At 45.5% G+C, this 24,733-nt stretch overlaps 1 protein-coding gene across 3 annotated transcripts in view; it reads left to right on the plus strand.

Moving 5' to 3' along the window:
* Nucleotides 1-24,733, plus strand: part of LOC121284491 (cGMP-dependent 3',5'-cyclic phosphodiesterase) — a 401,388-nt gene that overhangs the window by 327,027 nt on the left and 49,628 nt on the right. For all 3 annotated transcript variants that reach the window (XM_041200018.1, XM_041200020.1, XM_041200019.1), the window contains exons 20-22: nt 795-917; nt 13,790-13,860; nt 20,701-20,823. In XM_041200018.1, coding sequence (XP_041055952.1) covers nt 795-917; nt 13,790-13,860; nt 20,701-20,823 — 317 coding nt within the window. The remainder of the gene's footprint in view (nt 1-794; nt 918-13,789; nt 13,861-20,700; nt 20,824-24,733) is intronic.

A 24,733-nucleotide genomic window follows, 5' to 3' on the forward strand; every position in this document is an offset into this window, starting at 1 on the left:
TCTCCATCTGGCCTCATCTCCTCTGGAGACTGCCTCCTCAGCCCTCACCATCTTGAGGCCACTTGCACAGATCAACAATGTGCCCCCCACACACACACACCCTGGGATACCCTCCTTCCCCAGTACAGCCCTCGCCCTGCAGCCTCTTCCCTTGCCTGAGGCCACTTCTCCCCCTTCCCCAAGCGAGCCCTAGCCCTGCAGCCGTTGAAAAGCCATTCTTCCTGCCGATGTCGGGCGGGCGATCCAGTGTGGGGTGGGGGAGGGGGCTGCGTGGTGGGGGGGGGGGATGTTTCCGCTCAGCAGGCCTTATAACAACACGCTAATGTATTACAATGATGTCCCCGACGTCTGGTGGTGGGGAACACGGGCACCCCTCATCAGCGGGCGGAGCAGACGATGACAAACTGGTTTCCGAATCCGTGAAACCAATTTTTGGCCTTCTCACCATATTGTCCACTCAGGCCACCGACCAAGCCCGACACCAGCGGGCAGGGAAAATCCCGGCCAGGGAGAGATTGGGAGGGGCAGCCAGGCCGTGGAGAATGAGAATTTGAAACCCTGGGCGTTCTGTAGCTGATGTACACTGATGAGCGCGAGGAACGGGACTGGCTGCTAGTGCAGGGCAGCAGAGTTTTTGGATGACCTGAAGTTTATGGAGGGTGGAAAAGGGGGAGGCGGACTGGGCTGTCTCGTTCTTAGAGATTGAAGGGATCAAGGGAAGCGGACGTCAAAGAGTGAGTTGTTGGGCCAAATGGAATTTTTCCTGTTCTTAATAGCCGTTGTGTTAAATCCAGGTAACGAATGAGGAGGTAATGAAAATGCTGAAGTACGGGATACAGCCTGTCGATGAGATTCATCCGGAATTTTCCAAACTCTCCTTCACACCGCGGTCCGTTCTGGAAGAAAACACAACCATGGTAGGTTTGCTGCTGGGGTGGAGATGGTGGAGTGGCGGTAACCTCACTGGAATCCACAGGCCCACACTATAATGATCCGGCGAATGCAGGTTCAAGCTTCTGCCGGAATTTAAACTCAGCTAATAAAACCTGGAAGGACAAAACCAGCCTCAGGAGCAGTGAGCGTGGCCGGGAGTTTGCGGCCCCGCCGTGGTGGGACCCACTGCAGGAGATTCGGGGGCCCAGCCGAAAGCCCATCGCCTTTCGGAGGGACTGGATGGTCCCAGTGGTGGGCGGGGCCAGGAAACCCCGCCCCCCCCCCCCGAAACTTTCACCAATTCTTGTAAAAACCCACCTGGTTCGCTAACGTCCTTCAAGGGAGGGAAATCGGCCTTCCTTACCCGGTCTGGCCTACCTGTGACTCCAGACCCACAGCAATGGGGTTGACTCTCAAGCGCCCCCTTGAAATGGTCTAACAAAGCCACTCAGTTCAAGGACAATTAGGGATGGGCAACACATGCTGGCCTTGCCAGTGACACCTACATCCCATGGAGGAATAAAGAGCATGAATTACTGATCCATCATTCTTTGTGGCCCAAAGCCTTCCCCCTGCCCACTACTCAACTGAAAAGGTTTGCTCTTTATCCAGAGTTTGACGAGGATGGGGAGCTCATTCCCGCAAGTGTATAACAATGCACCTGAGGTGAATAACAACAGATGCGTTGAAAAGGAAGCCAGATAAGTGCATGAGGAAGAAGGGAATAGAGGTGTATAGCTAGATAATTGGTTTATTGAGAAACATCACGGCAGCAGTTCCAAATTGTGATGGCTGTACACATAAAACGAGTAATCATGGTTATAGACGACCATTAAAATAAAAATAAAATAGCAAGAGAATTGCACAGTTACAAACATTTCAGTATACAAATAATTACAACATATTGCAAAATGTGGGTCTCCCCAAGTAACAGTAAGTGTTTAGATGTGAAAGATGAGAAGAAGCTCAAGTGGAGCATAACTGCCAACCTGGACTGGTTGGGCAGAATGGCCTTTCCCTGCAGCAGAGTCTATACAATCTGATGTGAATCCAGTGCAACGTCTGCCTGTAAATCCAGTCCATGGCTTGAGTGATGGACCCGAGTCGAAGCTTTGGGACTGATTTATTCCACAACATGAGTTTGGGTTTGTTTGTCTTAGTGACAGAGAGCTGTGATTGCATTAGTTAGTGAGCGATCCATCCCTTGCCTTGCCATAGGTCTAGGTGAAACAGCTAGGGGGCGTTTTAGCGGCATCAGGAACTTGAGTTATGTTGGGACTGTTCTCCTTGGAGATGAGAAGGTTGAGAGGAGATTTGATAGAGGAATTCAAAATCATGAAGGGTCTGGGCAGAGTAGATAGGGAGAAATTGTTCACGTTGATGGGAGGAACGAGAGCCAGAGGGACACAGGTTTAAGGTAATTGGTAAAAGAAGCAATGGCGACATGAGGAGAAACGTCTTTGCACAGTGAGAGGTTAGGGTCTGGAATGCGCTGCCTGAGGGTGTGGTGGATGCAGGTTCATTCGAGGCATTCAAGAGGGAATTGGATTATTATCTGTAAAGGAAGAATGCCCAGGGTTACGGGGAGAAGGCAGGGGAGTCGAATTAAGTGCATTGCTCATTCGGAGAGCCAGCACGGACACGATGGGCAGAATGGCCTCTGTCTGAGTTGTAACAATTCTGTGATTCTGTGAATCCTGTGATTCTGAGAGCGAGAGAGAGAGAGAGAGAGAGAGACAGAGCGAGACAGAAAGTTTTAGGGATGGAATACCAGAGTTTGGGGCCAGGTAGCTGAAGGCACGGCCACCAATGGAGAAGAAACTGTGCCTTTCACAAACTCAGGACCTCCCATTTTGTGACAATCTATTTTAAGTTCTCTAAAGGATCAATGTGATTCATTGCAATGGAATCACAGGACCAACTTCAACTCATATTAATGGTGATAATCTCAGATTATCCTGGAATTAAAGATTAATCGCCAGATCTCTATTGCATCAGAGGCTTCAAAATCAAATTTTGTCTGATTACAACAGCCACATATATTTATATAGCGCCTTTGACGCAGTCAAAGAATTCACAGTGTCACACAGAATCACAGAATTGTTGCAACACAGACAGAGGCCATTCGGCCCATCATGGCTCCACCTGATTTCTTAATGAGCAATTCGCCTAGTGCCTTCTCCCCCTGACTCTTACTATGTTCTAATCTCCCCTCCGGCATCTTGCTCTTCTCTGACTCCTGCTCTCTGTTCTATAATTCACCCCACACCATGTCTAATCATTGCTTAAAGAAATTTCAGCTGCAATCTCCACTCTCTGCAGCAACTTCCCTAACCCCGCTTGCCTCTTACCAATTTTAAAAACCTGAATATGTATCTCTGAAACCAATCTCCTATCTCTCCCACCATGACCTAATGCCCTTTGCTTGTATTCATTTTTAAAAAATTTTAGGTGGTTCATTATGATCTATTTCTACATTAACAAGTGTCAGGCAATGACCATCTCCAACAAGAGAGAATCCAAACACCGATCCTTGACGTTCAATGGCATTACCATCACTGAATCCCCCGTTATCAACATCCTGAGGGTTACCATTGACCAGAAACTGAACTGGACTAAACACATAAACACTGTGGCTGCAAGAGCAGGTCAGAGGCTAGGAATCATGCGGAGGGTAACTCAACTCCCGACTCCCCAAAGCCTGCCCACCATCTACAAGGCACAAGTCAGGAGTGTGATGGAATACTCCCCACTTGCCTGGGTGAGTGCAGCTCCAACATCACTCAAGAAGCTCAACACCTTCCAGGACAAAGCAGCCACTTGATTGGCACCCCATCCACAAACATTCACTTCCTCCACCACCGACACACAGTGGCAGCAGTGTGTACCATCTACAAGATGTACTGCAGCAACTCACCAAGGCTCCTTCAGCAACACCTTCCAAACCCACAACCTCTACCATTTAGAAGGACAAGGGCAGCAGACACATGGGAACACCACCACCTGGAAGTTCCCCTCCAAGCCAATCACCATCCTGACTGGGAAATACATCGCTGTTCCTTCACTGTCGCTGGGTCAAAATCCTGGAGCTCCCTCCCTAACAGTGCCGTGGGTGTACCTACACCACATGGACTGCAGCAGCTCAAGAAGGCAGCTCACCACCACCTTCTCAAGAGCAATTAGGAATGGGCAATAAATGCTGGCCCTGCCAGTGAAGCCCACATCCCGTGAATGAATAAAAAAATATATAAATTAGAGATGCCAACTTTGGTCTGACATATTCCATGATTTTCTGTCTCCAAGAGCAATGAACGTAAGACCATAAGAAATAAAAGCAGAGATTGGACGTTCAGCCCCTCGAGCCTGCTCCGCCATTCAATAAGATCATGGCTGATCATCCTCAACTCCTCTGTCCCATCCTCCATTCCTCCCACTGCACTTCCATCATTGGCTGGCCAAGCAGTCAGCCCTCATCATGCACCCCTGTTCTACACCCGGTGAAAAGCAAGTGGAGTCATCATTAACCAATTGGATGTCAGTAATATTTGCATTGGAGACAGAATCACACACAGGATCACACAGTGCAGAAGAGGCCCTTCGGCCCATCGAGTCTGCACCGACATGTGAGAAACACCTGACCTACCTACCTAATCCCATTTACCAGCACTTGGCCCATAGCCTTGAATGTCATTGACAGTAGAGCAAAGATTCACTAGATTGGTCCCTGGGGCGAAAGGGCTGTCCTACACTGAGAGACTAAGTAAACTGGGTCCATATTCATTGGGGTTTGGAGAAATGAAGGGTGATCTCATTGAAACATACGAGATTCATGGATAGAAGATTGGCTAGCTAACAGGAAATAGAGAGTTAGCATAAGTGGGTCATTTTCTGGTTGGCAGGATGTGGTGTGCCACAGGGATCAGTGATGGGGCCTCAACTCTTTACAGTTTCCATAAATGATTTGGATGAGTGGACTGAAGGTTTGGTGGCTAATTTTGCTGATGACACAAAGATAGGTAGGAAAGTAAGTTGTGAAGAGGACATAAGGAGGCCACAAAAGGATATCGAGAGGTTCGGTAAGTGGGCAAAGAGCTGGCAAATGGAGCATAATGTGGGAAAATGTGAGGTTGTCCATTTTGGCAGGAAGAATAAAAAAGGGACATATCTAATTGGATTGCAGAGCTCTGAGATTCAGAGGGATCTGGGTGTTCTAGTGCATGAAGCACAAAATGTGAGTATGCAGGTAATACAGCAAATAATTAGCAAAGCTAATAGAATGGTATAATTTATTTCAAGGGGAATTGAATATAGAAGTAGGGAGATTATGCTTCAGTTATACAGGGCATTGGTGAGACCACATCTGGAGTACTGTGTACAATATTAGTCCCCATATTTAAGGAAGGTTGTAACTGCATTAGAAACAGTTCAGAGGTTTACTAATATCTGGAATGGAGTGGAGTCTTATGAGGACAGGTTGGACAGGTTAGGCTTGTATCCGCTGGAGTTTAGAAGAGTAAGAGGCAAATTGATTGAAACAAACGATCCTGAGGGGTGTTGTCAGGGTGGATGTGGAGAAGATGTTTCCTCTTGTGGGAGAATCTAGAACTAGGAGTCACTGTTTAAAAATAAAGGGGCCACCCATTTAAGACAGAGATGAGGAGAAATTTTCTCTCAGAGGGCTGTGAGACCTTGGAATTCTCCTCCTGAAGAGGCGGTGGAAGCAGAGTCTTTGAATATCTTCAAAACAGAGCTAGACAGATTCTTGATTAACAAGGGGGTGAAAGGTTATCGGGGGTAGGCGGGAATGTGGGGTTGAGGTTACACTCAGATCAGCCATCATCTTATTGAATGGGGGAGCAGGCTCGAGGGGCCGAGTGGCCTACTCCTGCTCTTGATTCATATGGTCGTAAGTTTGTATTCTGAAGGGGATCTTTGGAATTCTCTACCCCAGTAGATGGGATGCTCCATTGATCAATACATTTAAGGCTGAGATAGACAAATTATTGGTCTCTCAGGAAATCAAGGAATATGGAATAGTGGAGTTGTGCCAGAAGATTAGCCATTTTGAATAGCGGAGCAATCTGGAGGGGGCTGAATGGTGTACTCCTCCTATTCCTTGTGTTCTGGCAAGGATGATGAAGGGGAACTCCACTCCATATTCGCAACAGATCTACTGCAGCTAAATATTAGAAATATTGCGAACCTAGTCACCCACTCCATGGGCTAGATTTTACAGGTGCCGTGGTCCTTGCCCCTGAACCCAGCCACAATCCCGACGGCTGCCCTCATACCCTCCCCCACCAATCCCCTACTCAGAGCTCAGTCAGTGTATTTTTCAAATGTGTCCTTGAGATGCGGGTGTTTCAAGTGTTATGGCAGGTAGGATGGTAAATACCGAGCTACTCAAATCCCAGAGGGAAACTTGAAACAGCTGCCAAAACGGTTTTTGCAATTTGTATAGTATGAGGAGAGGTTCTGAAATCAGGAAACAATGCCCCTGATTACTTGTGACGATTTTATAGTAACGTAAACATTCATTAAAAGAACGAAGAGTATCAAATAAAACACAATTACACTTAAACACACAAATGGCTTCACACAGTAAACAGCACTTTAAAACAGTTCCACAAATCATAACTTACTATCCTCAGAGCTGACCTTCCCCTTTTCTGTTCAGCAGCTATCCTTATAGATTTTAGAATGTATAAAAGTCCAGTAATTTTTACCACGCAGTGACATTTTCCTTGGGGTGTCCTCTCAGGCCGACAGCAACTGGGTCTTCAGGTCTGGCCTTCTTCACGCTGTCTTCTGGGAGATCTAAGCAACTGAGCAATGTTCACATAGCCCTCAGTATTTCCTTAAATGCATACCTTCCCTTTGTTCTCTCTATTATCTCAACCACTCTCCTCAGTAATGCTTTCTTCCCAGAATTGATTAAATCATTCTTTACCTTAGCTCTGTAAAAACAAACTTACCCTATCTTTATCTAATTTCCTTACACCTTTTTACAACCTGCATACTCCCCCTTTGGACTACAGTAACTCAATTCAAGCCATTCCTGTTATTGCTTTATTCAAAAAGGTGGTTTCATTTTCTTAACCTCTTTCCTAATTATTACTTATCTCTATACATTATACCACTACATGATAAGGTGCATGCATTAACATGATAATATACCCAAGGTTTCAATAAAAATAGTCTGCTTCAGCCCTTTTCCCAAGTTTCACATGTCCAATCTTCTTTACAACTTAAATCCTTGATAATGCACCCACAATGAGGTTTTCATGTTCAACCACATATATAATTTGGAAGTTAAATGGTTGTAACAATAGACTCCATCTAAACAGTCTTGCATTCCGATTTCAAAACTTTTCCAAAAATCTTAATGGGTTACGATCAGTGTAAACAATTGTTTCTGATGAATTGTTGGCAACATAAATTTCAAAGTGTTGCAATGCCAGTACCAAACTCAGTGTTTCCTTCTCAACCGTAGAGTATTTTTGTTGATGAATATTTAACTTCTTTGAGAAATATCCCACAGGATATTCAATACCTGTGTCATCTGCCTGCAACAATACAGCACCAATACCCACATCACTTGCATCAATAGCCAACTTAAACTGCTTGGCATAATTTGGTGTTGCTAAAACTGGCACTGTTGTCAACACAGTTTTCAGATTTTTGAATGCGTTTTGGCACCCTGATATCCAGTTGAACTTTTTGCTCTTTTTTTAAGAGTTCATTTAAGGGAGCAACCACGCTGCTAAAATTTAGTACGAAATTCCTGTAAAAACCACTCATGCCCAAAAATCTTAAAACTTCCCTTTTTGTAGAAGGCACTGGGAACTCGTCTGTTGCCTTTGTTTTTACATCTCGTGGAGCCATCTGACCATGTCCAACAGTGACCTGTGACCTGCGCTTGCGCAAATTCACTCGTAGCCAAGTTCTCCACCAACTTAACTTTTTGTAGACGATCGAAAGTGCTCCTCCCATGTTTGACCGAATGCCACCAAATCATCAATGTACACATCACAGTGACTCAGGCCAGCAATAATTTTACTCCTCAGTCTCTGGCTGGTTGCTGGTGCATTTTTCACACCAAATGGCATGACTTTGAACTGATAGATTCCATCTGGCGTTACAAAAGCTGAAACCTCTCCCGCCCTTTCCGATAGAGGCACTTGCCAATACCCTTTCAGCAAGTCAGTCTTTGTAATGAACTTTGATTGTCCCACTTTCTCAATGCAGCCTTCCAAACGTGGAATAGGATATGAATCGGCTTTTGTCACTGCATTCACTTTTCCATAGTCCACACACAGTCTTTGTGTTCCATTCGGCTTCAGTACCATCACAATAGGTGAACTCCAATTGCTGAAACTCAACTCATTAATGTCATTCTTGAGCATAAATTCAATTTCTTTTTGCATTTGTGATAATTTTACTGGATTTAACTTATAAGGATGTTGCTTGATTGGAACAGAGTTCCCCACATCTACATCATGTACAGCTACCTTTTGTTTTTCCTGATTAATCCCCACAAATAGTTCTATGTGGCTGCAATAGCTCTCTGAAGTCCCTTCGATTCTTACCCGGAAGGTAACTCAGTATTTCATTCAAATTTTTAAGCACTTCCTCATTGTCCGATTGAATTTGAGGAAAATCAGTTTCAGAATCTTCCATCCCCACTTCCTTTTCCTGATTCATCACTACTAATATCTCTTTTTGGTTGTCTTCCCTATCAAAGTACTTTTTGAGCATATTTATATGACATACCCTCTGGATTTTTCTTCTATCTGGAGTTCTTACTAAATAATTCACCTGACATAATTTCTTTTAGCCAGGAAATTTTACCCCCTTTCCGATCCCACTTTTTCCAATAATTTATGATTTTTAAAAAAATTCTTTTTCTTTTCCCACTTATTCTTAAATTTATTTCGATCTATTGTTTTATCTCCACCTTTTTGCCCATTTCAATCCCTTCCCCCTCCCCATCCCCACTAGGGCCATCTGCCACTAGCTTGTCCTGCTTGCTACCCTTAATGTCCCCATTAGCACATTCCTTAGCTAATATCACCACCGTCAACACCCCTTTGTCCTTTTGTCTATGACATATTTGGCAATCTCTTCTTTGCCTCCACCTATCACTAGCCACTGGCTCTCTATCCAGCTCTACCTGTCCCACCCACCTTCTACCAGCTTATATTTCACCTCATTTCTCTATTTCTTTAGTTGTGTTGAAGAGTCATATGGACTCGAAACACTAACTGTGTTCCTCTCCGCAGATGCTGTCAGACCTGCTGAGTTTTTTGTTTTTGTTTTTGTTTCAGATTGCCAGCATCTGCAGTATTTTGCTTTTATAATTTCTTTTCAATTTGGTAAGGCACACTAAGCCTGGCTTTTAATGGTTCACCTGATACAGGCAACAAAACTAATACTTTTCCCCCAGCTACAAAACTACGAATCTTTGCCTTCCTGTCTGCTTCTGTCTTCATCACCTGCTGTGATATTTCTAAATGCTCTTTAACTAATTCACATGCTCTGTTCAATCTTTCCCTGAGCTTTGATACATAGTCCAAGAGCGTGGTTTCTGAATTCTCGCTCACTAATGTCTCCTGAGTTAGTTTGAGGGCTCCCTCACTTCATTCTCCTCCAATCTCTCTTCCTGAACAATCTTACCAAAGATAATATCAGCTAATTGCATCTCGGTCTCCTTGCCCTGACTTCAATCAGAGGTTTACATAAAGCACTAACAGGAGTGTTTTTGAATTGAGTAGTTGTAGTCCAAAGCGGGTATATGCAGGTTGTAAAATGGTGTAAGGAAATCAGGTAAAGGTGAGGTAAGTTTGTTTTTACAAGTCTAAGAGTTCAAGTGAAGAATGATTTAATCAGTTCAGGAAGAAAGCATTTCTGAAGAGACCGGTTGAGATAATGGGGAGATGATACAGTTCTGTTGAAGGGTCATGAGGACTCGAAACGTCAACTGTGCTCTCCTCCGCCGAAGCTGCCAGATGTGCTGAGTTTTTCCAGGTATTTCTGTTTCTGTTTTTGTTGTGGTGGCGTTGCAATTATTGGTTCAGCGGCTAGCACTCTTGCCTCTGAAGCAGAGATTTCAAATCCCACTCCGGGAACTTATGTAGAAAACAGAAATTGGTGTCCCTGACTACTTGTGATGATGTTATAGTAAAGTAAACATTTATTAAAGGAATAAAGAAAACCAAATAAACCACAATTACACTTAAACACACGAATGGCTTCACGCAGTAAATAATACTTTAAAACAGATTCACGAACCTTAACTTAGCCACCCTCAGAGCTAACTTTCCCCTTTTCTGCTCGGCAACTATCCATATAGATTTTAAAATCTATGGAATTCCAGTAATTTTTTACCACACAGGGCCTTTTCTCCTTCGGGTGTTCTCTGAGGCCGACAGCAACTGGATCTTCAGGTCTGGCCTTGTTCACATTGTCTTCTTGGAGTTCTGCCCAGCTCTCCTGCTGTCTTCTGGGAGATGCAAGCAAATACCCCCTCACATAGCCCTCAGTATTTCCTTAAATGCATTCTTTTCCTTTGATCTCTCCATTATCTCAACCAGTCTCTTCAGAAATGCTTTCTTCCTGAACTGATTAAATCATTCTTCACTTGAACTCTTAGACTTGTAAAATCAAACTTACCTCATCTTTACCTGATTTCCTTACACCTCTTTACAACCTGCATATACCCACTTTGGTCTACAACTACTCAATTCAAAAACACTCCTGTTAGTGCTTTATGTAAACCTCTGATTGAAGTTCCTCTTGGTTCATTAACATATCAAAACCACTGTTACTGTTGACTTTAGACCCTTGCCGTCACTCTAGCTCTTAATCCAATTACAGTTTGACTTCCAGTGCATAAGAAAAATGCCAGGGTTATTACCAGAAGAAAAATATTACAATTTTCTTGTTTTCTTGACACAACGTTTATTCCCCATCCCAAATTGACCTTTAAGGTGGTAGCGTTGCAATGAGATAAGAGCAAAAAACTGCGGATGCTGGAAATCCAAAACAAAAACAAAATTACCTGGCAAAACTCAGCACATCTGGCAGCATTGGCGGAGGAGAGCACAGTTGATGTTTCGAGTCCTCATGACCCTTCAACACAGTTCTGTTGAAGGGTCATGAGGACTTGAAACATCAGCTGTGCTCTCCTCCGCCAATGCTGCCAGATGTGCTGAATTTTTCCAGGTATTTCTGTTTCTATTTTTGTTGTGGTGGTGTTGCAATTATTGGTTCAGTGGCTAGCACTCTTGCCTCTGAAGCAGAGATTTCAAATCTGGGAACTTATGTACAATATCTAGACTGACATTCCCAATGCGTTTCTTTAGGATGATATGTTAAACTGAGACCCCGTCTGCCCTCTCAGGTGGATATGAATGATCTCACCAACACTGTTTTTTGCAGAAGACCAAGGGAGTTCTCCCCAGTGTCCTGGCCAACATTTATCCCTCACTCAACCTCACTAAAAGTGTCATGTTATTTGTGGGAGCTTGCTGTGTGCAAATTAGCTGCACTGTGCATCATCATTGCTCTTTCTCTCAGATCTTTGTGGGTGGTTTCAGTGTGCAGCCTGATCAGGGCCACCACACAGCTTTGGGCTGGGCATCTTATACTTAACTATGGGAGGAGACTTTTGAATTGAGTGTCGATTAAATTTACAGCATGGAAACAGGCCCTAACTGATGTTTGTACTCCACACGAGCCTCCGCTGTTGATGTTATGTCAGTTGTGTTGTTAAGGTTAAGTGGATTGATTAAGTATCTTGAACACGTATGAAAAGGGATGGTCAAGGTGGCCATCAACATGTCCTGGCAGTGGGTGGTCAAAGGGGTTGCCTGACCTGACTGTCTGCCCCTCCACCGCCGCTATGTTCATGGTTGGGTGGCCTTGGAGAGGGAGTACGCGGAGTCCACAGGTACACTAAAGGCCTTCTGCTATCGGTAGGCACTGCGGGGGCATCACCACCCCCAGAAATGACATTTTGATAAAAGCAAAAACCTGTGGATGCTGGAAATCCAAAACAAAAACAAAAATACCTGAAAAAACTCAGCAGGTCTGACAGCATCTGCGGAGAGGGACACAGTTAACGTTTTCAACAGAACTAAGGAAAAATAGAAGAGAGGTGAAATATAAGCTGGTTTAAGGGGGGGGGTGGGACAAGTAGAGCTGGATAGAGGGCCAGTGATAGGTGGAGATAACCAAAAGATGTCATAGACAAAAGGACAAAGAGGTGTTGAAGGTGGTGATATTATCTAAGGAATGTGCTAATTAAGGGTAGAAAGCAGGATGAGCAAGGTACAGATAGACCTAGTGGGGGTGGGGTGGAGGGAAGAAATTGAAATAGGCTAAAAGGTAGAGATAAAACAATGGATGGAAATACATTTAAAAATAATGGAAATAGGTGGGAAAAGAAAAATCTATATAAATTATTGGGAAAAAAAGTGGGGGGGAATTGGAAAGGGGGTGGGCATGGGGGAGAGAGTTCATGATCTAGAGTTGTTGAACTCAATATTCAGTCCGGAAGGCTGTAAAGTGCCTAGTCGGAAGATGAGGTGCTGTTCCTCCAGTTTGCGTTGAGCTTTACTGGAACAATGCAGCAGGCCAAGGATGGACATGTGGGCATGAGAGCAGGGTGAAGTGTTAAAATGGCAAGTGACAGGGAGGTCTGGGTAATGCTTGCGGACAGACCGGAGGTGTTCTGCAAAGCGGTCACCCAGTCTGCATTTGGTCTCTCCAATGTAGAGGAAACCACATTGGGAGCAACGAATGCAGTAGACTAAATTGAAGGAAGTGCAAGTGAAATGCTGCTTCACTCGAAAGGAGTGTTTGGGCCCTTGGACGGTGAGGATGGGGGAAGTAAAGGGGCAGGTGTTGCACCTTCTGAGGTTACATGGGAAGGTGCCGTGGGAGGGGGTTGAGGTGTAGGGGGTGATGGAGGAGTGGACCAGGGTGTCCTGGAGGGAATGATCCCTGTGGAATGGCGCTGGGGGTGGGGTGAAGGGAAGATGTGTTTGGTGGTGGCATCATGCTGGAGTTGGTGGAAAAGGTGGAAATGACATTTTGATTTGATTTTGTAAGTTTCTTTTGGTGTTTTGTTTTAGTTACAGTGCCCCCACCAGGGGCTGTCACCCCCGCCTAATTTATCGATTACTAGTTTAATTTATTGACTCTTATTGTTATACTAAAAGAGTATAAAGAGGGACTGCTGGGAGACTGGTAAGAGGCTGAGGTATGTAACGCTGCTTTCTATGAATAAACCTATCAAGAAAAGGATTTGTGTCGAGCTTCAGACATCACCATCTGGTTTGGGATCCTTAAAACCCGTTCCTGCTCTCATTACATCTTCCTCTCCTGACCAGCCTGTATCTCCCACGCATCACCTTTACCCCTTTATTGCCTTTTCCCAGGAATTAGCATAATTATGGAGGAGGGATGGAGCGGGGGAGGAAGGTCGGAGAGGAGATGGAAGGCCGGAGCAAGGAAGGGGAAAGAAGAAAGATGGGGTGAAGGAGGGAAAGGGGAAAAGAAGGGGAGAAGGGGAAGGAAGTGTGGAGACAATTGTTTTATTCCCTGCTCAGTGGGTTCCCAAATACATCTCTGCTTCTCACCCCCACCACATAATGTGACAGTGATTTCCACATTCTCACCGCTCCCTAATCAAGGGGATGCTTCCCGGGTTTTTCACGGGACCTTCCATTTAATACCAGACCCTTCGGTCACGAGTGGGAATTTGAAAGCGCGCGACCAGTGTGGTAAACTGGCAGCTCCCTCCTGCCAACGTTCTTGGTTATTAATGCAGATCTTTTTCTCCTGATTCCAGGCTATACTGGGCATGGCCGAGGACATGGGATTCACAACCACCTACAAGATTGACGTGAAGACTTTAACAAGGTAGGATTCAACTCCGAGCTCTGCACTGCCCTCTGAATGAGAGTGTCCTGTTCCGGCGTAGGATAAAGACATTTCAGAACCAGCATAGCCTTCGATTATCACTTCCCATGGCTGCCTGTTAAATTAAATGTTTAATCTCTGCTTTTCTTGCCCAATCCTTAGTTGCTCTGAGAAGCTGGTGGGTTTTGTCCCATTAACAATGAAGGAACATTTGTGCCAGGCAATGACCATCTCCAACAAGAGAGAATCTAACCATTGCTGCTTGATGGTCAATGACATTATCATTGCTGAATCCCCCACTATCAACATCCTGGGGGTTACCATTGACCAGAAATTGAACTGGACTAGCCATATAAATACAGTGGCTACAAGAGCAGATCAGAGGCTAGGAATCCTGCGGTGAGTAACTCACCTCCTGACTCTCCAAAGCCTGTCCACCATCTACAAGGCACAAGTCAGGAGTGTGATGGAATACTCCCCACTTGCCTGGATGAGTGCAGCTCCCACAACACTTAAGAAGCTCGACACCGTCCAGTACAAAGCAGCCCATTTGATTGGCACCCCATCCACAAACATTCACTCTCTCTACCACCGACGCACAGTAGCAGCAGTGTGTGTACCATCTACAAGAAGCACTGCAAGAACTCACCAAGGCTCCTTTGACAGCACCTTCCAAACCCATGACCACTACCATCTAGAAGGACAAGGGCAGCAGATACATGGGAACACCACCACCTGGAAGTTCCCCTCCAAGTCACTCACAAACCTGACTTGGAAATATATCGCCGTTCCTTCACTGTCACTGAGTCAAAATCCTGGAACTCCCTCCTTAACAGCACTGTGGGTGTACCTACACCATATGGACTACAGCGATTCAAGGAGGCAGCTCACCAGCAGCTTCTCAAGGGTAATTAGGGATGGGCAATAAAAGCTGGCCCAGCCAGCGAAGCCCACATCCCTTGAATGAATAAAAAAAGTGATATATGTTCAAGTCAGCCAGGACTTGCAGGGAGAAATTCAAAAAGCATTTCATTGGCTGTTACGCTCTTTAGGACATCCTGAAGCTGTGGAAATAATGAGAATGGAATGTGGCAGTAATAGGCGACAGTATCTAGGCAAGGGGGGAGGGCTGGTGCATGCATACTGTTCTCTGCAGCTGTAACTGAGAATTCTCAAAGGTTGTGGTGCCTGCCTGGTGCCAAAGTTAAGGACATTTCCTCACAGTTGGAGAGGAAGGTGGCGTTGGAGGGTGAGGGCCCAGTTGTCATGGTCCACGAGGGAAGTAGTAACATTGGAGGACTAGGAATGATGTTCCACTGAGAGGGTTTGAGGAGTTAGGTTCCAAATTGAAACGCAGAACATCACAAGCTAATCAACTCTAAATTGTTACCCGAGCCATTTTGGCATAGGGTCAAGCAGATTAGAGGATTAAATGCATGGCTCAGAGTGGGGTGGGAAGAAAGGGGTTAGATTCATGAGGCACTAGCATCCATAATAAGGAAAGAGGGAGCTGTTCTGTTGGGATGGGCTCCACCCTAAACCAGGCTGGGACCAGTGTCCTGGCAAATTGTTTAACTAGGGCTGTCAACAGGGCTCTAAACTAAAAGGTGCAGGGCTGGGAGCAGGGTCAGTAAGGGTCAGTTGAAGGAAAATTTAGAAATCTAAAGAGAAAAACAGAGGCAACAAAACAGTGTAGCGGTTTGGGTAAAAGCAAGTTGAGTGCGTCAGCAAATAAGGTCCATGCAAAAAATAGCAGCACCAAAATGACAATCTCTTTATCTCAATGCATGAAGCATCCTCAATGATCCAGATGAACCAGTAGCACAAAGAGAGGTGAATGGTTTAGATCTAATCACCATTCCGGAGACATGGTAACAAGGTGACCAAGGTTGGGAGGTAGATATTCCAGTGTACGCAACATTTCTAAAAGACGGGCAGAATGGAAAAGGAGGAGGGGTAGCCTTGATGGCAAAGGATGATATAAGGACATTAGAGAGAAAGGATCTTGGCTCAGGTCAGGAAGTAGAATCAGTATGGGTGGAGATTAGGAATAACCAGAGTCAGAAAACACTGGTGGGAGTAGTTTATAGGCAGTAGTTATATTGTTGGACAGAGCATAAAACAATAAATTATTGGAGTATGTAGCAAAGGTAATCTAACACTTGTGGGGGACTTGAATCTTCATTGTAGACTGGATAACCAACCTGGCGAGGGTAGTCTAAAAGATGAGTTTATAGAATATTTTTGTGAGTTTCCTGCAACAATACATTCTGGAACCAACTGGGAATAAAACTATGTTAAACCTAATGTTGTATAATGAGGCAGGCTTAATTAGTAATCTCACAGTAAAATACCCATTGGGAAATAGTGATCATAACATAACTGAATTCCACATAAGCTTTGAAAATGACATACTCCAATCACAAAAAAGGTCTTAACCTTAAAATAAGCCAATTACATAGGTAAGAGGGGGGAATTGGCTAAGGTTGATTGGGTAAATAGATTATAATGTATGTATGGCTGTAAATGAACAGTGGGAAATATTTAAAGATATGATTCAAAATGTTCAACAAAAACACATTCTATTGATAAACAAAAATTTAGCAAGAAAGATCCATCCATGGAATAATAGGGAAGTTAAGGATAGTATTGGTTAAAAGAAGAGGCTTATAATGTTGCAAAGAACAGTAGAAAGTCTGAGGATTGGAAGACTTTTACACATCAGCAAAGGACCATCAAGATTTTGATTAAAAAGAGGAAAGAATAGATTTTGAGAGTAAACACACCAAAGTTTAAAAATAGATTTTAAGAGCTCTCGTAGGTAAATAAAAAGGGAAGAGAGTAGCTAAAATAAACATTGGTCCATTTAATGCAGAGACAGGACAAGTTATCATGGGGAATGACGAAATAGCAGAGACATCAAACAAATATTTTCTGTCTGTCTTCAAGATGGAAAACACAAATTACATATCAGAAGCAGAGGGTAACCTAGGGGCTAATGAGAGCGAGGAACCTAAAGTCATTGATATCAGCAGAGAAAAAGTATGTGAGAAACTGAAGGAACTAAATGCCGACAAATCCCCAGGACTTGATAGCCTACATCCCGGGATTTTAACAGAGACAGCTGCAGAAATAGTGGATACACTACCACTATTCAGGGAAAACAGGAAACTACAGGCCGGTTAGCCTGACATCAGCCATTGGAAAGTGCTGGAATCTATTATTGAGGGAGTCATAAGAACATAAGAAATAGGATCAGGAGTAGACCATTCGGCCCCTCGAGCCTGCTCCGCCATTCAATAAGATCATGGCTGATCTTCTTGTGTTTCAAATTCCACATTCCCATCTAACTCTGATAACCTTTGATCCCCTTGCCTAACAAGAATCTATCTACCTCTGCCTTAAAAATATTCAATGACCCCGCCTCCACCACTTTTTGAGGCAGGGAATTCCAAAGTCACGCGACCCTCTAAGAGAAAAAAATTCTCCTCATCTCTGTCCTAAAAGGGCGACCCCTAATTTTAAAACAGTGCCCCCTAGTTCTGGACTCACCCACAAGAGGAAACATCCTTTCCATATCCACCTTGTCAAGACCATTCAGGGTCTTGTAAACTTCAATCAAATCCCCCCCTCATCTAAACTCCAGTGGAAACAAGCCCAGTCTGTCCAACCTTTCCTCATAAGACAACCCACTCATTCCAGGTATCAATCTAGTAAACCTCCTCTGAACCACCTCCAATGTATTTACATCCTTCCCTAAATAAGGAGACCAAAACTGCACACAGTATTCGAGGTGTGGTCTCACCAATGCCCTGTATAACTGAAGCATAACATCCTTACTTTATGTTCAATCCCTCTCATAATAAAGGATAGCATTCCATTAGTCGTCTTAATTACTTGCTGTACCTGCAGACTAACTTTTTGTGACTCATGTACTAGAACACCTAGATCCCTCTGCATCCCAGAATTATGCAGCCGTTCTCCATTTAAGTTATACTCTGCTTTTTTATTCTTCTTGCCAAAGTGAACAACTTCACATTTTCCCACATTAAACTCCATCTGCCAGATCTTTGCCCATCCACTCAACCTATCTATATCCATCTGCAACCTCCTCATGTCCTCTTCACAACATTCTTTCCTACCTATCTTTAATCTTTATCTCATCTGCAAGTTTAGCTACCATGTCTTCACTCCCCTCGTCTAAGTTATTGATGTAAATCGTCAAAAGTTGAGGCCCCAGTACAGATCCCTGTGGGACTCCACTCATTACATCCTGCCAATCAGAAAGAGATCCATTTATGCATACTCTCTGCTTTCTGTCAGCCAGCCAATCTTCTATCCATGGTAATATTTTACCCACTACACCATGAGCTTTTATTTTCCATAATAATCTTTGATGTGGCATCTTATCAAATGCCTTGTGGAAATCCAAGTACAGTACATCCACAGGCTCCCGTTATCCATAGCGCATGTTACTCCTTCAAAAAAGGTCCAATGAATTGGTTAAACATGATTTTCCTTTCACAAAGCCAGGCTGACTCTTCCCGATTGCCTTGAGCTCTTCTAAGTGCCCAGCTATAACCTTCTTAATGATCAATTCTAATAACTTCCCCACGACAGTGATGAAGCTAACTGGTCTAACCGTTCCCTGTTTTCTGCCTCCCTCCCTTCTTGAATATTTGCTTCTTTCAGACTTAACAGTGCGCTTAACAATTCATTGTATGGTTAGACAAAGTCAATAGAGTTTGACAAATTTATTGGTGTTTTTTGTGCCTGAAACAGAGTAGGGTAAATAAAGGGGAACCGGTAGATGTGGTAAACCTGGATTTCCAAAAGGCATTTGATAAGGTGCCACACAAAAGATTAATCGGCAAGGTAAGGGCTCAAGGAGTTGCGATGTTATATCAACATGGATGGAGGATTGGTTAATGGGCAAGAAGCAGAGAGTAGGGATAAATGGAACATTCTCCAGTTGGCAGGATGTGACTGGTGGAGTGTCGCAGGGATCGGTACTCAGGCCTCAACTATTTACGATTGAAGATGAAGAGACCTAGAGTAACATCCCTGACAGTGATAGATTTCTGGCCTCTCAGGGAATCGAAGGATTTGGGGAGTGAGTGGGAAAGAGGCGTTGAGGTTGAGGATCAGTCATGATCTTATTGAATGGCGGAGCCGTCTCACGTGGGTCTGCTCCTGCTCCTATTTCTGTAGCTCCTACAGGTGCTATACAAATTCAAATTTCTTTTAAGATTTAAGCGTGATCACTATTATGGGATCCTCTGACTTGCCTCGTGCCGCAGGAATATCAGCCCTAACATTGAAGTCTCTGTTAGGTGAACGTTTTAATTGTTTTCTCATCTCTCTTTGCCAGTGAATTGTCAACAAACTGAAGCAGGGGCGGGGAGGGGTGTGGGGCGGGGAAGAAGCTGTCTTCGGCCCTGAAAATACAGAGTGTCCTTTTGTGAGCAACCTAACAGGGGCCGAGCTCCCAGGGAGTTCAGCATTTTAAGAGTAGGATGGTAGGGGTGAGGCCGATGAAGAAAGGCTTTTACTTACATAGCGCACCCGATGTCCCAAAGTACTTTACGGCCAATGAGGTACCCTTCGAAGTGTAGCCACTGTCATAACGTCGGAAACGCAGCAGCCAATGTGTGCACAGCAAGATCCCACAAACAGCAATGTGATAATGAGCAGACGAACTGTGATTGAGGGAACAAATATTGACCAGGACAGTGGGGGAAAACTCACCCCGCTCTCCTTCCAAATAGTGCCAGGTGATCCTTTTATGCCCTGCTTAAAACAGGTTGGGTTTAACATCTCACCCAGCAGACTGTTACCTCACTCCCTCAGCACTGCAATGGCGTGTCAGCCTGGACCTTTGCACTGAAGCCTGGGGGTGAGGTTTGGACCCAGAACCTTGTGATTTGTTGGTAACAGTGCTACCCAATGAGTCACGGCTGATGTCTGGTCTGCCCCCTGCTGGTAAGGAGGAAGGTCTCTCTCTCTGCTCAGCTTCACTCTCCTCTCCCCCCTTCAAGTGTGTACCAGTGGTTGGACTGGTACGACACCAGAAGTCCTGTGCCAACACTGTGCCACACAGAGTGCCCACTCTGTAACGCAGGAGGAGGAGGCCATTCAGCCCATCGAGCCTGGTCTGCCACTCACTTGGATTACAGGGACCTGGATAGATCCTGAACACATTAGCAGGCCATTCAGCCCATCGAGCCTGCTTTGCCATTCAATACGATCATGGCTGATCTTGGGTTTCAAGTCCATTTTCCTGCCCCCTCCCCCAAATCCCTTAATTCCCTCAGAGACCCAAAATCTGTCAATCCCACAGCCTTAAATGGACTCAACGATGGAACATCTACACCCTCTGGGGTAGAGAATTCCAAAGATTCACCACCCGCTGAGTGAAGACATTTCCCTCATCTCTACCTGAAAGGGAGGTGGGATCACATTGCCTGACGAAATCAAAAGGCCGCTGGAATTTCAGGGAATTAATTTGCGGTGGGGACAGGACAAAGAAAAGAAACTGGGGTGAGGGGTTAAAATTGGACAGCTCTTTCAAAACAGCCTGCACAGACACAATGGGCCAAATAGCCTCTTCTGTGACTCAATCACCGTTTGATCTGCCCCCTAAATTCTTTTGCCCAATGAAAACCTCTGTTTAGTTGCCCAGCCCCACCACCTCCCCCCACAACCTCCCCTCCCCCAGAGGTAATTCTGGGGGTGGAGGGGAGGGAATTCCAGATTTCCTTTGCCCCATGATGTGAACACGGTGTTTCGATGATCTGACCTTGACCTCTGGAGGCCTGATGGTTCCTTGTGCCCTGGCAGGTTTTGTATGATGGTTCGACGAGGTTACAGGGACCTTCCCTACCACAACTGGATGCACGCCTTCTCTGTCACACATTTCTGCTACCTTCTCTTCAAAAACCTGCCACTGCATGATTTCTTGGCGTAAGTACAGGAGGTGCTGGGGTGGTGGGTGTTGCGGGGGTGGGGTGGTGTGGGTGTGTGTGTGTGGGGGTGTGTGGGTGTGGGGGGGGGGTGGTGGGGGGTGAGGGTCGTCAGTGGGAGAGGGACGGTAGAGACAGAGGGTGCGGCAAAGAGGAGGAGAGCAGGAAAGTTCAGAAAGTGTGGAGGGGGGAGGGAAGGGGAGGAGAGGTGGTGGGAGGAAGAGGAAGAGGGAGAGAGAGGGAGGAAACTGGACAGAGGGAGGGTGAGTGAACGAGATAGGGTTGCCAACTGTGATTAAACGTTGTCCTGGAGGTTTCATCACCTGACTTACCCCTGCCCTTCAGCCATTAGCGACCAACACAACCATCCTTGTGACCTACCACCTTCCTACACCAATTGGAAAGCAAAAAAGACTCATTACCCAATTGGACGATGCTCAACTCTCAGCCAAACAGCCCTTTTACCCCATTTTCAATATTTTTATATCCGGTTGAAGAGAAATGTTCAAAGAAAATGACAAAATCAATCATTTTTCACGTCCCGGTGATGTTTCTCCAGGGTCACGCACAGGAGTGACCTGGGGTTTGATCTTCAATGTCTGGAGACTCCCGACCGACCCTGGAGGGGTTGGCAACCCGGGCAAAAGAAGGAGGATGGGACGAGGAGGAATCTACAAATGAAGGAACACTTGGGAGTGAAGTGGGGGAGGGGGGGGGGGGGGGGGGGGGTGGTGTGTGCGTGGTGGGGAAGGGGAGAGGAAGGGGGGAGAGAGCAGGAAGCCAAGTTGGGGAAAGGGAAATCGAGAGCGGGAAGGAAGGAGCTGAGGGTCAGGAGGAAAGAGAGAGAAACCTGGTGGAGATCGGTGGCTGGAAAGAGGGAGAAAGAGGAGGGAGGGAAGGGGGAGGTGAGGTGAGAGAGGACGGCAGGAAGGGAGGACGAGGAGGGAGAGAGAGAGAGAGAGAGAGAGAGAGGAGGTGAAGCCTATGGTGGAGCTGCAGGTAGGAGAGACGGTGAGGGGGAATCAGGAAGTGGTGTCTGTCTCCCCCTGGTGGTTGAATCTGCTGCAGCCCGGTGACAGTAAGTTATGAGGAGTCAGCAAGTTGGTGTGAAAGGGGCTTTGCTCCTTATAGGACAGGGTAGCATTCGGGGCAATCACATCTGCCTGCTGGAACTTCCCCAGGAGAGGGAATGAGCCACACAGAGTTGGAAGATTCAGTAATTAAAATGCTGCCGATACTGGAAATGTGAGATGACGGGACAATGCTCAATTAGACCATAAGACCATAAGACATAGGAGCAGCAATTAGGCCATTCGGCCCATTGAGTCTGCTCCGCCATTCAATCATGGCTGATAAGTTTCTCAACCCCATTCTCCCGCCTTCTCCCCATAACCTTTGATCCCCTTACCAATCAAGAACCTATCTATCTCGGTCTTAAATGCACTCAATGACCTGGCCTCCACAGCCTTCTGTGGCAATGAATTCCATAGATTCACCCCTCTCTGGCTAAAGAAGTTTCTCCTCATCTCTGTTCTAAAAGGTCTTCCCTTTACTCTGAGGCTGTGCCCTCGGGTCTTAGTCTCTCCTACTAATGGAAACATCTTCCCCACGTCCACTCTATCCAGGCCTTTCAGTATTCTGTAAGTTTCAATCAGATCTCCCCTAATCCTTCTAAACTCCATCGAGTATAGACCCAGAGTCTTCAAACGTTCCTCATATTAACCTTTCATTCCTGGGATCGTTCTCGTGAACCTCCTCTGGACCCTCTCCAGGGCCAGCACATCCTTCCTGAGATACAGGGCCCAAAATTGCTCACAATATTCTAAATGTGATCTGACCAGAGCCTTATAAAGCCTCAGCAGCACATCCCTGCTTTTATATTCTAGTCCTCTCGAAATAAATGCCAACATTGCATTTGCCTTCCTAACTACCGACTCAACCTGCAAGTTAATCTTAAGAGAATCCTGGACTAGGACTCCCAAGTCCCTTTGCACTCCAGATTTCTGAATTCTCTCCCCATTTAGAAAATAGTCCATGCCTCTATTCTTCCTACCAAAGTACATGACCTCACACTTCCCCACGTTGTATTCCATCTGCCACTTCTTTGCCCATTCTCCTAAGCTGTCCAAATCCTTCTGCAGACTCCCCGCCTCCTCAATACTACCTGTCCCTCCAACTATCTTTGTATCATCTGCAAACTTAGCCAGGATGCCCTCAGTTTCTTCATCTAGATCGTTAATGTATAAAGTGAAAAGTTGTGGTCCCAACACTGACCCCTGCGGAACTCCACTAGTCACCGGCCGCCATCCTGAGAAGGACCCCCTTATCCCCACTCTCTGCCTCCTGCCAGACAGCCAATCTTCTATCCATGCTAGTACCTTGCCTCTAACACCATGGGCTCTTATCTTACTGAGCAGCCTCCTGTGCGGCACCTTGTCAAAGACCTTCTGGAAGTCCAAGTAGATAACATCCATTGGCTCTCCTTTGTCTAACCTACTCGTTACCTCCTCAAAGAATTCTAACAGAATTGTCAGGCATGACCTCCCCTTGATGAAACCATGCTGACTTTGCCCGATTTTACCATGCACTTCCAAGTATTCTGAAATCTCATCCTTAATAAAGGACTCTAAAATCTTACCAACAACTGAGGTCAGGCTAATCGGCCTGTAATTTCCGTCTTTTGCCTCACTCCCTTCTTAAACAGGGGGGTTACATTAGCGATTTTCCAGTCCTCTGGGACCCTCCCTGACTCCAGTGATTCCTGAAAGATCACCACTAACGCCTCCACTATCTCTTCAGCTATCTCCTTCAGAACTCTGGGGTGTAATCTATCTGGTCCAGGTGATTTATCCACCTTCAGGCCTTTCAGTTTTCCTAGCACCTTCTCCTTGGTAATGGCCACCATACTCACCTCTACCCCCCAATTCTCTTGAACTTTGGGGATGTTACTCGTGTCTTCCACCATGAAGACTGACGCAAAGTACCTATTCAGTTCCTCCGCTATTTCTTTGTTCCCCACTACTACTTCTCCAGGGTCATTTTCCAGCGGCCCAATGTTCAATTTTGCCTCTCTCTTACCCTTTATATATCTAAAAAAAACTCTTGCAATCTTCTTTTATACTACTGGCTAGTTTACCCTCATATTTAATCCTCTCCCTCCTTATTTCTTTTTTAGTTGTCCTCTGTTGGTCTTTGTAGGCTTCCCAATCCCCTGGTTTCCCACTGCTCTTTGCCGCATTGTATGCTTTCTCTTTAGCTTTTATGCTATCCCTGACTTCCCTTGTCAGCCATGGTTGCCTCGTCCTCCCTTTAGTATGCTTCTTCTTCCTAGGGATGAATTTTTGCTGCGTCTCCCAAATTACTCCCAGAAACTCCTGCCATTGCTGTTCCACTGTCTTTCCTGCTAGGCTCATCTCCCAGTCAATTCTGGCCAGCTCCTCCCTCATGCCTCTGTAGTTGCCTTTATTCAACTGTAATACCGTTACATCTGATTATCTGATTCCAGCTTTTCCCTCTCAAATTGCAGGGTAAATTCTATCATATTATGGTCACTTCCTCCTAAGGGTTCCTTCACCTTAAGCTACCTTATCAAATCTGCCTCATTCCACATCACTAAATCTAGAATTGCCTGTTCCCTAGTGGCTCCACCACAAGCTGCTCCAAAAAGCCATCTCAACAGATCAGAATCTGGGTAGCGAGAAACACAGATTTAGAAATCCCAGGGGGACCCGAGAGCTGACCTGAAACGTTTAACTCTTGCCGCCCCTCTTTGCAGGAACTGAGTGTTCCTTGCACCATTGGAGTGGTTTAATCACATTGTCGTATCTCCTCAGTTTGTGCTGCTGAGCCCAGGCTGACTTGGACTGAGACACTTTGACTTGTGTCCCTATCCCTGGGCTAAGGCTAAGAGG

The sequence above is a fragment of the Carcharodon carcharias genome, chromosome 11 (assembly GCF_017639515.1).
Source record: "Carcharodon carcharias isolate sCarCar2 chromosome 11, sCarCar2.pri, whole genome shotgun sequence".
NCBI classification, from domain to species: domain Eukaryota; kingdom Metazoa; phylum Chordata; class Chondrichthyes; order Lamniformes; family Lamnidae; genus Carcharodon; species Carcharodon carcharias.